Here is a 12,506-nt window from a genome sequence, read left to right on the forward strand (position 1 = left end):
GTGTGTGTGTGTGTGTGTGTGTAAAAATGTCTTCTTGGCAGTTCGATTTAATAGTCAAGAAAGAGATGAATGAAAAGACTAAATTAATGAAAAGGGAGAAAAAAGTATATAATGTACAGTAGTATGTAGGCCTATACTGTACAAAGTATGCAAGTTAAGTAACAAAATAATACCTAAATAACCTATTATTAAATTGTACAGTATACAACACAATACAGTGGGTGCAATACTGTATCCCACAATGCAGTGCACATAACGTAACCTTCCATTTTCCAGAAAACTATGCAGCTTGTCACAGTAATGTGACTGCTATCAGTCACCATGAAATGACATTTTACTTTTTTGAGTCACACACACTGAGCAAAAAAATATTTGTGATGACATGAGTGAATGCTTAATTGTTTGCATAATGCAAGTACATCTTATATATCATTAATAAATTGTATTTGAGTTCAGAGAGGTCTAACGCCTCTAACGGGCCTATTATGTTTTGACTTTTCCAGCAGTTTCATTGGATTTCCCACAGAAAAATGATGTAATTCATTGATTAAACCAGCAATGCACATGTGTGCACATGGATACACAGACAGACAGCAGTGGTTTATTGCCTTTCCCAAGAGTTCTGGCATCATTATGTCCTATAAAAGGATCGTTCCCACTGAGACCCCAAGTCTAGCATCTTTTCCTTTCCCGTCTCCCACTGTTCAGCTGGGGATTCTTGACCATGCCTGAAGCATCACCATGGCAACAGTTACAAGTTGGGAGAGACTGTGTCAAGAGAAGGGGATGAGAGTTCAGGGGCCTTGGAGTGCAACCGAGGGCCACAAAACAATGAGCTGTTAATGAGGACTGGAAAATAGGAAGTTTCAGGACCTTATCATTTTGGCATAAGTCATTGATAGAGTGAGAACAATAAAGGCTATCCAAAAGAGTCTACACTGTAGCTCCCCTATTACCACCACCACTAAACTTCACAAAATGTGCATTTTATATGTCCTTTCATCCCAGTTGCATCCTCCTGCTATATATGATCTCTTATCATGTTTAGTAGCTTAAAGGTGCTCAAAGTAATCTTCTCGACCTGTGTTCATTTTACAACTGAAGAAATTAATGATGCTTTAGACAAATCTGTTTAAAATGTTCACTCACATAAGATGGAGCCTTTAGTCAAATCCATGGTTTAGCTGTTTGTTGTACTTAAGAGATGTGTTCATAACCTAAGGTCGAAAATCTGTCCAGACGAAGGCATCTTTGTAGATCGAATGGAACACATACTGTATATTACATTGGTGTTTTTACCCTCTGTAGGTTAGGTTAAGTTAGGTTACTTTATTTATACCCGCAGGTAAATTTGTTTTGCAGTAAAATGACAGTGACTTCCATCCTTGACACACAATTTCAAAACACATTCAGAAAAATAATATAAACACAACAAAATCACAAAAACAACATGTATGTTACCTGTGATGGCAGCATTTTTCAGGTTTTGGACACAGACAAGGGTGCCCTACACTGTAAAAAAAAATCCATAAAATTTACGGTAAAAAAACGGCAGCAGCTGCCATTTTGAGATCACATGAGATCGTATCATTGGACAATTTCAGTCACTGAATAAATTAATAATGGGTGACAAACTTGCCAATAGGGTATTTCTGCAATAGTACTGATAATGAACAATGTTCAGCAAAAATGCTTCATTCGTAATCACAGGCATTTTGGGGGGTAACGCATTACAAGTAACGCGAGTTACGTAATCAGATTACTTTTTTTCCAAGTAACTAGTAAAGTAACGCACTACTTAATTTAGAAGAAAATATCTGAGTTACTTTTTTTAAATAAGTAACAATTAATTTGTTTTCCTATTTATTGACTGACAGCTCTGCTGTCCCCACGTTGAGAGAAATTGGGAATAAATGCAGAAGTGTTGTGTGAACATGATGCTTTCTGTAATCCTAGACTAAATGTGAACATGCATTTACTCGTCTCACTCGCACAGAAAGATTCAGTATTCCTCAAAATGAATAAAAACAGTGAAATTCAAACTCAGAATATGACGCAAACCTGCAATAATTAAATGTTAAATACAAATTTCCTTTAATCTCATTTTATTAACCAGTATCTTTGCTGCTGACCTTCGATGATCTAATTCAACTATATAATGAGCAAAAATGACTTTAGGTAAACAACATTTGTGTTTCATTTCTTTTTTTTTTAAACTGCTGAAGAGTGTTGAACTTTCTTCTCTTATGTCCTATTCTGCATGCAACCCAGAATGGCAGCACAGCTGAAAGGTTTGTTTGAGCTGCACCCTCTACAGATATTACATTACATCTCTTTCAGCCTGAGGCTCATTCATTTCACTTTTGGTACGAAAGGGCTTTTAAAGTGACGTGTAGCCAAGTATGGTGTCCCATACTCGGAATTTGTGCTCTGCATTTAACCCATCCAAGTGCACACACACACACAGCAGTGAGTAGTGAACACGAAAACACACACACAGTGCTGGACGAGACTCTCCTGACAGTTTCCATCAAAGTCCTGAAATGGGAAACTCGCGGTGACCTGAATCAGCGAAGAGCTCTGAAAGTAGCAGTCATTCGGCTCGGATCCATTACAGTTCCCTGCACACGGTCAATTCTGGGCAGACCCAATGAATGGCTCCTTTATTTACTGGCATTCTGCAGGTTGAGTTGACCGTTGACACAAAAAACCTTGACATCCAGCAACTAAAGTCCTTCTCGTGTATTAAATTAGTTTACGACATGTCATAATAAACGCAGAGATAACATCATCAAGCTGCTACTCCGAGTACCAGATATTATCTCCACATGGGTTGGGCAGCCGGTTTGGGAATTTTAGGCCCTGGGATTCTGGTGCCTGGGGTCTTGGTTGTCTTGGCTTTGGCTGCACTTATGATGGCTGTTCGGATTGTCTTTGCAGTTGTAGCAGCGGTGGGAGAGTGTATGGTGTGGAGAGTCTGGTATTCAGAGTTGGGCGCAAGCCGTTTGGACACACGAAGTGGCGAGCCCCTTACAAACTGCTCACGATGCTTGTCCTTATGCTGGTTCAACTTCTCAGTAGCGTTACCTTTTTGTTTCCCCGTATCACATGGTGCATTTAGCTTCTGGGGTGCACTACCGCTGCGTTTCAGTTCATTTTGAACGCCAGCGAAGCGCGTCGCTAGCGGTGTGTGAATGGACTTGGGGTGTGTAGGGGAAGGACGCGACACCTCACTAGCTGACAAGCCGTCGGCAGGAGTTAGTTCTGCCTTTGTGCGCACGCTTGGGATCCCGCTGCTGTTGGAGGGCCCTCCCCGTTGTACCAGCAGTCTTTTGGTTGGTCCTCGAGTAGGTGTCTTTACCAGACGGGAATCATCCTTGGCATGCAGTGAGTTTGCACCATCTCGCTCCTCGGCTTCCCGCTCTTTCTTCCATTTGGAGCAGTGATTGGTGGTCGGCCGCGTCACGGTTGGAGAAAGGCTCTCGTAGGAGCGTAGGGCACTCACTAGGGTGTGGCACTCCAGCGTCTCTCCAATCCCCGGGTAAACGTGCTCTCTTTCTGGGCTACAGGGCTCCTGGGATAGAGGAGGAGAAGATGCACTTGGCCACGTCTCTCCTAACAGACTAGTGGCTGTTTTGGCTTCTGTCTGTGGTGTTACTCCCTCTTTGCCATTTACACACTCTTTATTCTTAGCATCCGCCGAGGTATCGGTCTCTATCTGCGTCAGCCTTTCAGAGGCGTCTTGAACCAGTTTCTCAACTTTCAAAACTTTGTTAGGGGATAGTCCTGTGAGCGGCAAGACATTCACTGCCCCCTGCTGATGTGACGTGATACTTGTTTTTCCCAAAGCAACAAAAGTGTTATCGCTGGGGACTGTCCTTGTATTCAACCTAGAATGGCTTTTCACAGCGTTTGAGGAAGCCATTGCATCTCGTTGCAGGTCACACGTCGAATCTGTGCTTAAACGCAGAACTTGTTTGAACTTATTTATCCCTTGTTTAGTTGCCTCGGAGTCTGCATCACTCTTCTGTAGTGAATGCCTAAGCTCTGATTCTCTGCAGAGATTGAGAACATGACGGTTTCCACCCTCTGATTCGCAGTGCTGTTGGTTATTAGATTTCATATTTCTCTCGCCGGAGCGGAGGAAGTACTGCGAGAGCCTGCGCAGGCTGCGGCGGCTCCCCGTGTAACTCAAGCTCCTCTGCAGCGCGTGCTCCAGCTCAGAAGACTCCCACTCCACTTCCAGTCCGGTGCACAGAGCCAGAGATCGACGCCTTTCCACATTCTCACGCTCACGTGCCAAACGCCGCTGCTCTTGTAATTCCCTCTCTGTGTTCTCCTGTTAGGAAACAAATATGAACAAATCATGAATGTGTGATCTTCATTTCCATAAATCAGTTTAAACCAGCCATTTTAATGAACTGATTCACATATTTATGTCATCACTTAAAATGTTCATGGAAGCCACTGGACATTTTTCCATGTATTAAAAAAAAATACATGGTGTATATTATACAAGTAAATATAGTGTATATTACCGCATACAGTTGGTGGATATTAACAAAAATGTCTACATTTTATTAAGTGCCTTTATTTTTGCCTATTTACATGCTTTTTATTGCCATTGTCCGTAACTAGCTTTTTACTATATATGTGACCTTGCACCACGAAACCAGTCTTAAGTGTCAATTTTTTGAAATTGAGATTTATAAATCATCTGGAAGCTGAATAAATAAGCTTTCCATTGATGTATGGTTTGTTAGGATAGGACAATATTTGGCCGAGATACAACAAAATCTGGAATCTGAGGGTGCAAAAAAATCAAAATATTGAGAAAATCGCCTTTAAAGTTGTCATGTATTTTTGGCTATTGCTAGAAATATACCCGTGCCACTTAAGACTGCTTTTGTGCTCCAGGGTCACATATTTTACTTTGTAAAAAAAAAAACTACACATTCAAAATGTTCAATTTAATGTTTAATGTTTGAATGACTGTTTGGTTGAAATTATTCAAAATAAAAAATCTTGCCATATGATTGGGATTCACAGATCAAATAAAGTTGATGTTTTCCTGTTGTTTAGTAGAGAAAATGTATATTTTCAATAACATTACCAAGCTATCCAAACAATTAAGCATCAGTTAAGTGGTTGCTATGAGTCACATTTACATGAAAAATATTTTTGTAAGAACAGACTTTCAGATTAAGACTTTTGCAGCTCTAGCGTCAGGCAAGTACTTTGGACATTTTTAACTTTATTTGGTTGTTGTAATTTAAAGAGACAGTGCAGTCAACATGATGCTGCTCACCAGCACGGCTCTTTGGAAACGATGGCAGAAGCAATGGAAGATATAACAGGCCTCCTCCAGTTTAAAGGACTTGTCATCTTCACAGAAGAAATCCACAAGTGCCTTACTGGTCCTCTGTAAGCTTTCCAGCTCATCCCGAGCTTCCTGCAGCCTCACTCCCACAACCTGAACGAAGACATGATGAACTTACAAGACACTTCAACATCTGTGAATGGGATCTTGACATTAATAGGAACGAACCTCTAGAAATGCTCTGGTCTGCTGCTCGATTTCAGCATCAGCCTGAGCTCTGACTCGGAGTTCAGCGACTCTGCTTCGTAGTCGAGAAAGATCCTCCACCACAGACTCTTCTGACAGCCTGAGCAGAAGAAGAAAAACAACAACAAAACGACTTTTAGCGATTTAAGTTTTCTTTCTAACATTAACCACTGAGGAACATGATGTCCTAAGTGCAATGTTTGTGAAAATATTTTTAAAAAAAGAGAAGCAATTTCACAAAACCCATGAAAACTGTGTCAGCAAAAAAATTAATAAAAATGAGAAGTGGAGAAGATGTCACAAAAATCAAAGCCTATTTTTAAATCATTATTTTCTACATTTCTCCAGATTTTCTTCATTAATGTAAAATATTCTTTCGATTTTGGGATGAAATGTGACTTAGTCATGATCCACTGATATTCTACCGGATTGGGAGCTTGGGGAATTTTAACACGGTTTGTTTGCATCCTGACCTTGAAGCTGGACCGACGTGACTCAAGCGGCTGGGAAACATCAGCAAGTCTTTATCCTTCTTCACAGCCTCCTGTAAGTGAGAAAAAAAACTCATACAAAATTTGATTCAGTCCTACTGATTCCATTCAATCACAATAACCACAGCAGCTTTGTTTACGTTAATTTAATCTATTAAAGCATGGCTCGTTACACGTTTACCAGTGACACTTACCATGCCGACAAAATGGAGGAGGTTCATGCCTGGTTTGTTGGCTTTGGTGTCGGCCAATTTGAGTAAAGAGGAAATCCTGAATCCTGCAGCATTCCCAGCATAACCTCCCTGAGAGCACAAGAGACCTCAGACTGACTTCCTACCAGGAGATACGTTTTGATGCATAAGCGTCAGATAAAACACTTACGGCGTTCATGTAGTTTCCCGCCTTGAGCACCAGTCGTAGGATGTAGTGCAGCTCCGGGCAGCTCAGCAGCTCTGCACAAACAACACATGAGCGTCAACCACATCAATGAAACCCTCCATCAGGATCCACTTACACCATCAAACACCAGAACAAAACTCCATGAACGGCTGAGCACAAGATACTTTGTGGCTCGCACCTAAACTTAATTTAGGAGGTGAGCTAGAGCTTTCAGGTCCACACAAATCTAGAGAGAGGAAGTTTTTACCTCGAGCCGCCTCCCGCAGACATCTGGCCGCCACACAGAGAGAGGTCACCGCAGGGTCAAACTCCTGCTGGAGGATCATGACGTCCAGACGCATGCGAAAGCTAGTGAGGATGATGATGATGATGAGCGGACAGTGAAAGAAACTATGACGCATTTATATTGGAGCATTTAGTCGTGAACTCTTACCTGGGTAACTCCACCAGCGAGAGAATGAAGAGATCCGGCTCTGCCAGTAAACTACGGTCACCGCTGAACTTTTTCAATCTGGCCTCCTGGACAAAAAGAAACACAAATACAAAGTAGATCTATATGTGATGATGAATACCGCACAGTGTATACTAGGATTGCACAGTATACCGGTAATAGGGTAGTATAGATACTAAAGGCAGTGCCAGTATTAGTTTCACTGGTTGTCAACTTTGGTTGCCTGATTGGAGTGGGATTTTGATGATATGGAGTGAATAAATCACACACCACTATTTGAGGTTCCAACAGGATCCAACTATTCATTTTTAATTTCTTTAATACTGTAATTTGCTCATTTTCTTCCTGTAAGGTCTTCAAGATCCCATTAGTCTTAATTATATAAAGTTTGTATAAACACTCAATTACTGCACTTATTTCTCTTCTGAGCTCCGTCTGTTTCATGCATGTCTTTGAATTTAAAGGCTACTCTCTTGCAGTTAGCACAAACTATTTGTAAACAGGCGTACAAGAGTAATAGAATAGAAGTTATGTGCTTTTAATATACATAGAGGCGTTTTCTTTACTGTAACTGAAAGATTGCTTCTGCCACAGCGCACATATTCAACTAATCGACATTTAGCACCTGCCAGAGTGGCTGGTGCATCTCTGAGTATTTCTGTTTTCATTTATATAAACTCAGCAAAAAAAGAAATGTCCCTTTTTCAGGATCCTGTATTTTAAAGATCCAAATAAACTTTACAGATGCACATGCACCTGTGGAACAGCTCGTAAGACACTTACGGTTTACAGGTGGCAAGCAATTAAGAGGACAGTAATATCTTAGGACCTTAAAGAGACCTTTCTACTGAAAAGCACGGGAGGAAAGATGCCCAAGGTCCAGGTGAACATGCCAAGTCCTCTGCTGCAGGAGGCATGAGGACTGAAGATGTGGCCAGAGCTATAAAACGGACATCACTTTGACATAGTCACGTCTGATGAATTGCTCTTAATTGTAATATAGAAACATTCTTTTTCTGTGAAGCCGCTTTGCAACGATGTGTATCATGAAAAGCGCCATACAAATAAATGTGAAATGAAATTGAATCGAATAAACTGTAATGTGCATAATGTAAGACGCACAAGAATATAAATAGGCCTGGGCGATAAAACGGTATCGATATTTATCGACGGTACACCTTCTTCGATAATGATATAAAAAATGTTCGATATAGCGCACGATATAGGCACGTGCTCTGAGTGACGCAGACCGCACACACAAACATGAACACATGCTGAAATGAGTGCTGTGCCTGCCTGTGATGAGGAGATTGTGAATAAGGAATAAATAAACATTTGCATTTGAATGTAAGGTGTGCATCAGGGAGCGTCATCAGTGGCGCACGAGATGCGGTGATAATGATGTAAGTGACGTTGTTGCATTTTAATGTTTTGTTAGTCTAGCCCACGAGACGCGCCGCTGCTGCGTTATTCATTCAAAATATTAGAGAAATATAGAATTAGACGGACAAATATGACTGCTGCACTCGTGTCACACAAGAGATGTAGCCATGCAAAGTTAAAACAGTTTACACTTTTAGAAAACACGTCACGAATTTGTGGAGGTTTATTCCTTTTGACTGTGTGTCATATGTTTTTAAAGGCAATCTGCGTGATGGGCGATTCGGCTCTTTGGATTAAGCAATGCATAAATACATGATGCTGTTTTGTTCATAATTGTTTATGCAATTTACGAAATTATATTTGATTTATACGAGTTAATTTAGATGTAATGCAGGTTTTTTTATAGACAGTTATTTCCTTGCGTTGACGATTTAAATGTGCTGCATTATTTTGCTCATTGCGCCCTCCAGTGGCCTCGGGAGACAAACCAAAAGTTTCCTTCAGACCTATTTAATCTGCATATAAAACATAGATATTTGTTTAATTTTTATTGTGTTTGGCTGTTAAAACAAAAAATATTTGTTGTTTGTCTCAATAAATTTGGTTAATTTAAAAATACAGTGGTTAAATTTAAGCATTTTTTCTGTTGCTCTTTGTTTTAAAAAAGTTTATAAAAAATTTCAATAATTATCGACACCGAATGATATGAAACACTATCGTTGATAAATTTTTTTAACTATATCGCCCAGCCCTAAATATAAATATCTTGATGGAAGAGTGGAATAACATCTCACAGCAAGAACGGTCAGATCCGGTGCAGTTTACGAGGATGAGATGCACTGTAGCACTGAAAGCAGCTGCTAAACATACAAGACACTCACTGCAACTTTAAATATTGGCCCCTCTTTGTTCAGGGACTCTTTCAGTTTGTCACATGCCTGTCAAACTTGTTCAGTTTGTCTCAGTGGTTTAAATGATGTTAAAACAAACATTTACACATGATAAGAAATTAGCAGGAAATAAAAATAGTTGAATTTGAGAGGACATTTCTTTTTTTGCAGAGTTTAAAGTAAATTTGGTTTAATTTGAATATGTACTGAATATCTGAATTGTGAATTGATATGAAACACTATCGTTGATAAATTTTTTAACTATATTTTATATATAGTTTATATATAATTTGAATATGTACTGAATATCTGAATTGTGAATTAACACTATTGTGTGGTACCATGCAATTTTGTATAGTATCACTATATATGTTTATGGTATCATGACAACCCAAAATTCACTTTTTCCTCTCAAAAGTAAGTGAAACAACATCCAGTTATAATTCTAGAAAAAAGTGTTTTAATCCAGTTTTGGTAATTTTGTTTTTAAACATTTCTCTAGACTTCCCTAGAGTGCACTGCATTGTGCGACACAGGATTCTATACGGTGTGCTGCACATTTTTCACCCAGCTCTTCTATATAATGGCAAGTACACACTGTATTCTCAGCAGTGCTGCAAGGGGCTATAGCAGGCAATAAGGCCCTGATATACTCTCTGTGAAGTTCTTCATTCAGCGGTAAAAAGAAATTCGAAATAGCTGCATAATGGTATACTGTTAGCAAACAATCTGATACCATGCACGCAGCTGGAAGCGCCATTTAGATGAGTGTAAATGTGTGCTGCATACCATGCTCTCAATTACACAACATAAATGACAGTTTCTGATAATCAGAAACTGTAACAGGAGATCATGCAGAGTAAACAGAAGATTTCAAACAAGCAGCATCACGTCTAATTCCTTCTAATATGAACCAGACTGAAGCGTGAAAGGACAGACGTGTCGGTTTCTGTGAAGCGTGGTGTCAGAGAGGATACAATACCTCTTCATTATCAGGCAGCAGCTTGCAGAGTTCTGCCAGTTTCTCGGCTCCGTAACGCTCTCCGACCCCTCGTCTCACATCCTCCACAATCTCCCTAGCAGCACTGAGGGAAGAGCAAACACTGAGAATTACATCACTTTCAAGCAAACAAAAAAAAAATTATTTCAACAAAAATTACCTTGCCACTTAGTTTGAAAAAGTGTTTTTAGTACTTCAATTTAAACTAAACTAAAAAAGTTTTTTTTTTATTGCAAGACCAGTGCAATACCAGTGTACCAGTGTTATTAACAATAATAACACTGGTACACATGTATGCAATTACAATGGGCGTTATGGGGCAAGTGTCCCTTTCTGTTTTGGTGTCTATATAGTGTGAAAATGAATAGTGCATACTATAGATGGACAGAGAAAGGTCAGAGAGTGATTTTAACACACTAACATTCATATTGTTTACATTTTGTGGTAATGCATGTAAAATACTGTTTTTTTTAACATTTCACCAGTGCAACATCTTGCCCCCAGACTTTCATTATAAATGAAAAACTTTTTTGTATCTGGACAGAGTTTTGAATCTGGTCCCGTTGATCATATTTGCTAGTCAATCCAGCTTCACTTGGTTCCTCAGGCCAGAGGAAAGGAAGGACACACACACACACACAGCTGGTTCTTTTGCTTGCATCAAAAGAAGCTTAACAAGACCACACTGGTTTCTGTTTTTTTTCTTTTTTATGACCTAATTGTTAATATCAGAGAATACTGAAGGCTCTTGCGGGTTCCTCATTGAGTGCAAAATGAAAAAATGAAAAGGTACGTGGGTCTACGGCAACAAAGACCTGCTATGGCCACGGCTGAGCATAATTCATACTACTACACTTCAAAAGTGTACGCTTACACACACAGGGAAGTGTGTTTGTCTGCATAAGCACTTCTCCGTAATTCCTCCACATGTTCTGACAGATATCAGTCCCATGGAAGAGCTTTTCAAACTTAAATGGGCACTGCTGCACCCATATATTTACTCAGCAAGCAAGTGCGGACATGAAAAAACAACCCTTTTTCATAAAACAAAGACCAATGCATTGAAAGGGAAAAATAATGATTATTTATGGCTTATGATTTTCTTGTATGAGCTGCTTTCACTCTGTAACACTGGAATGGATCACATTTCACTGGAAACACCTGAATCGAAATTGACATTTAATCTTCGTGCAAATTTTGGAAAGCCACTGCAGAGATCAGGTTCCATTTCTCATCACGGCTCATTTGACCAAAAAGCAGGTGTGACCTTTGACCACGTTCTACACTTACTCAATTTTTTGTAGATAAATGTCCAAATATCGTCTTTCAATTGGCCTGGCTGATATATACCGTTCATAACTAGTTAAAATTAAACCAAAACTTACATTTTCAACTGCCGCAGAAATATCCCAACATTCATGCTGCGTTTTGAATCAAGCAGCGTAACCTGCAAATACAATTTAACGTAATCAGCACACAAACTCAGACAATTTTGCAAAAGTGACCTCTTAGTTTAAATGAAACAATATAAGTTGTTTAAAAGTCTTCACTAACCATGCTGTAAATATCGGGGGGGAATGATGCAGCTTATAAGTTTTGCAAAGCATCCATTGCCTTCAACAGTAAGTTAAGACAATAGTTTCTGAACAATTTAACTTTATCAAAAAAAAAAACACAAAAAAAAAAAAGAGGAAAATTTTGCAAAAAGTCAATTGACTTTAACAATAAATTAACACAATTACAGCAAATATTTTTTAATTGAACACATATAGATGGCAGTCTTTAGCATTGCGTCTTGCCGTTTTTCAGCATCTTGAGCCATAAGCTGTGAAATTAAAAGTTTAACTTTTATAAATCTCTAATCTATTCTATTCTAGTGCTCCATTCAGCTGCTTATGAACACAAAAATGTCCTGTGTCTGAAAGTTATCTGATGGTCATGACCTTAAAGCAACACAGGGCTTTCATAAGACCAACAAGTTCATGTTAAAAATATGTAGTTTTGTGCATCCTTAGCTCCATCCATGTGTTGGATCCATGTGTTGGATAATGAAAAAGCGTGCTCTTACTTTGTCCACACTCGTCTCTTGTGGAGACCCGCACTGCCGTAAACTACGCCGGAAGCCGCTGACCCGGTCGGGCTTGTCAGCCTCTTTTTGCCCAAAGAGCTCATCCAGAGAGTTCAGGTCAATGGAGAGCTCGCAGTCCTCATCCAGAGAGCCGGTCCAGACGCTCTTACGGCCCTCCACACGCTCTTTGGGGATCCGCTCCCAGTTGAGGTTGCGAAGCCGGCGTTTGCGTCCAGAGTCGGCTCGGGTCAGACCGCT

At 39.7% G+C, this 12,506-nt stretch overlaps 1 protein-coding gene across 1 annotated transcript; it reads right to left on the minus strand.

The window, feature by feature from the left end:
• Positions 1 to 2,502: 2,502 nt before the first annotated feature.
• LOC107733446 (uncharacterized) lies at positions 2,503 to 12,497 on the minus strand (the record flags this gene model as incomplete). The annotated part of the gene is made up of 11 exons (XM_016545061.1): positions 2,503 to 4,339; positions 5,309 to 5,473; positions 5,549 to 5,666; positions 6,040 to 6,110; positions 6,252 to 6,359; positions 6,439 to 6,509; positions 6,704 to 6,804; positions 6,890 to 6,975; positions 10,163 to 10,265; positions 11,566 to 11,627; positions 12,249 to 12,497. Coding segments are annotated over 11 exons (2,655 nt in total), but the record flags the coding sequence as incomplete, so codon positions are not given.
• Positions 12,498 to 12,506: the final 9 nt, after the last annotated feature.

The sequence above is a fragment of the Sinocyclocheilus rhinocerous genome, unplaced genomic scaffold (assembly GCF_001515625.1).
Source record: "Sinocyclocheilus rhinocerous isolate Xijiao unplaced genomic scaffold, SAMN03320098_v1.1 scaffold460, whole genome shotgun sequence".
NCBI lineage: Eukaryota > Metazoa > Chordata > Actinopteri > Cypriniformes > Cyprinidae > Sinocyclocheilus > Sinocyclocheilus rhinocerous.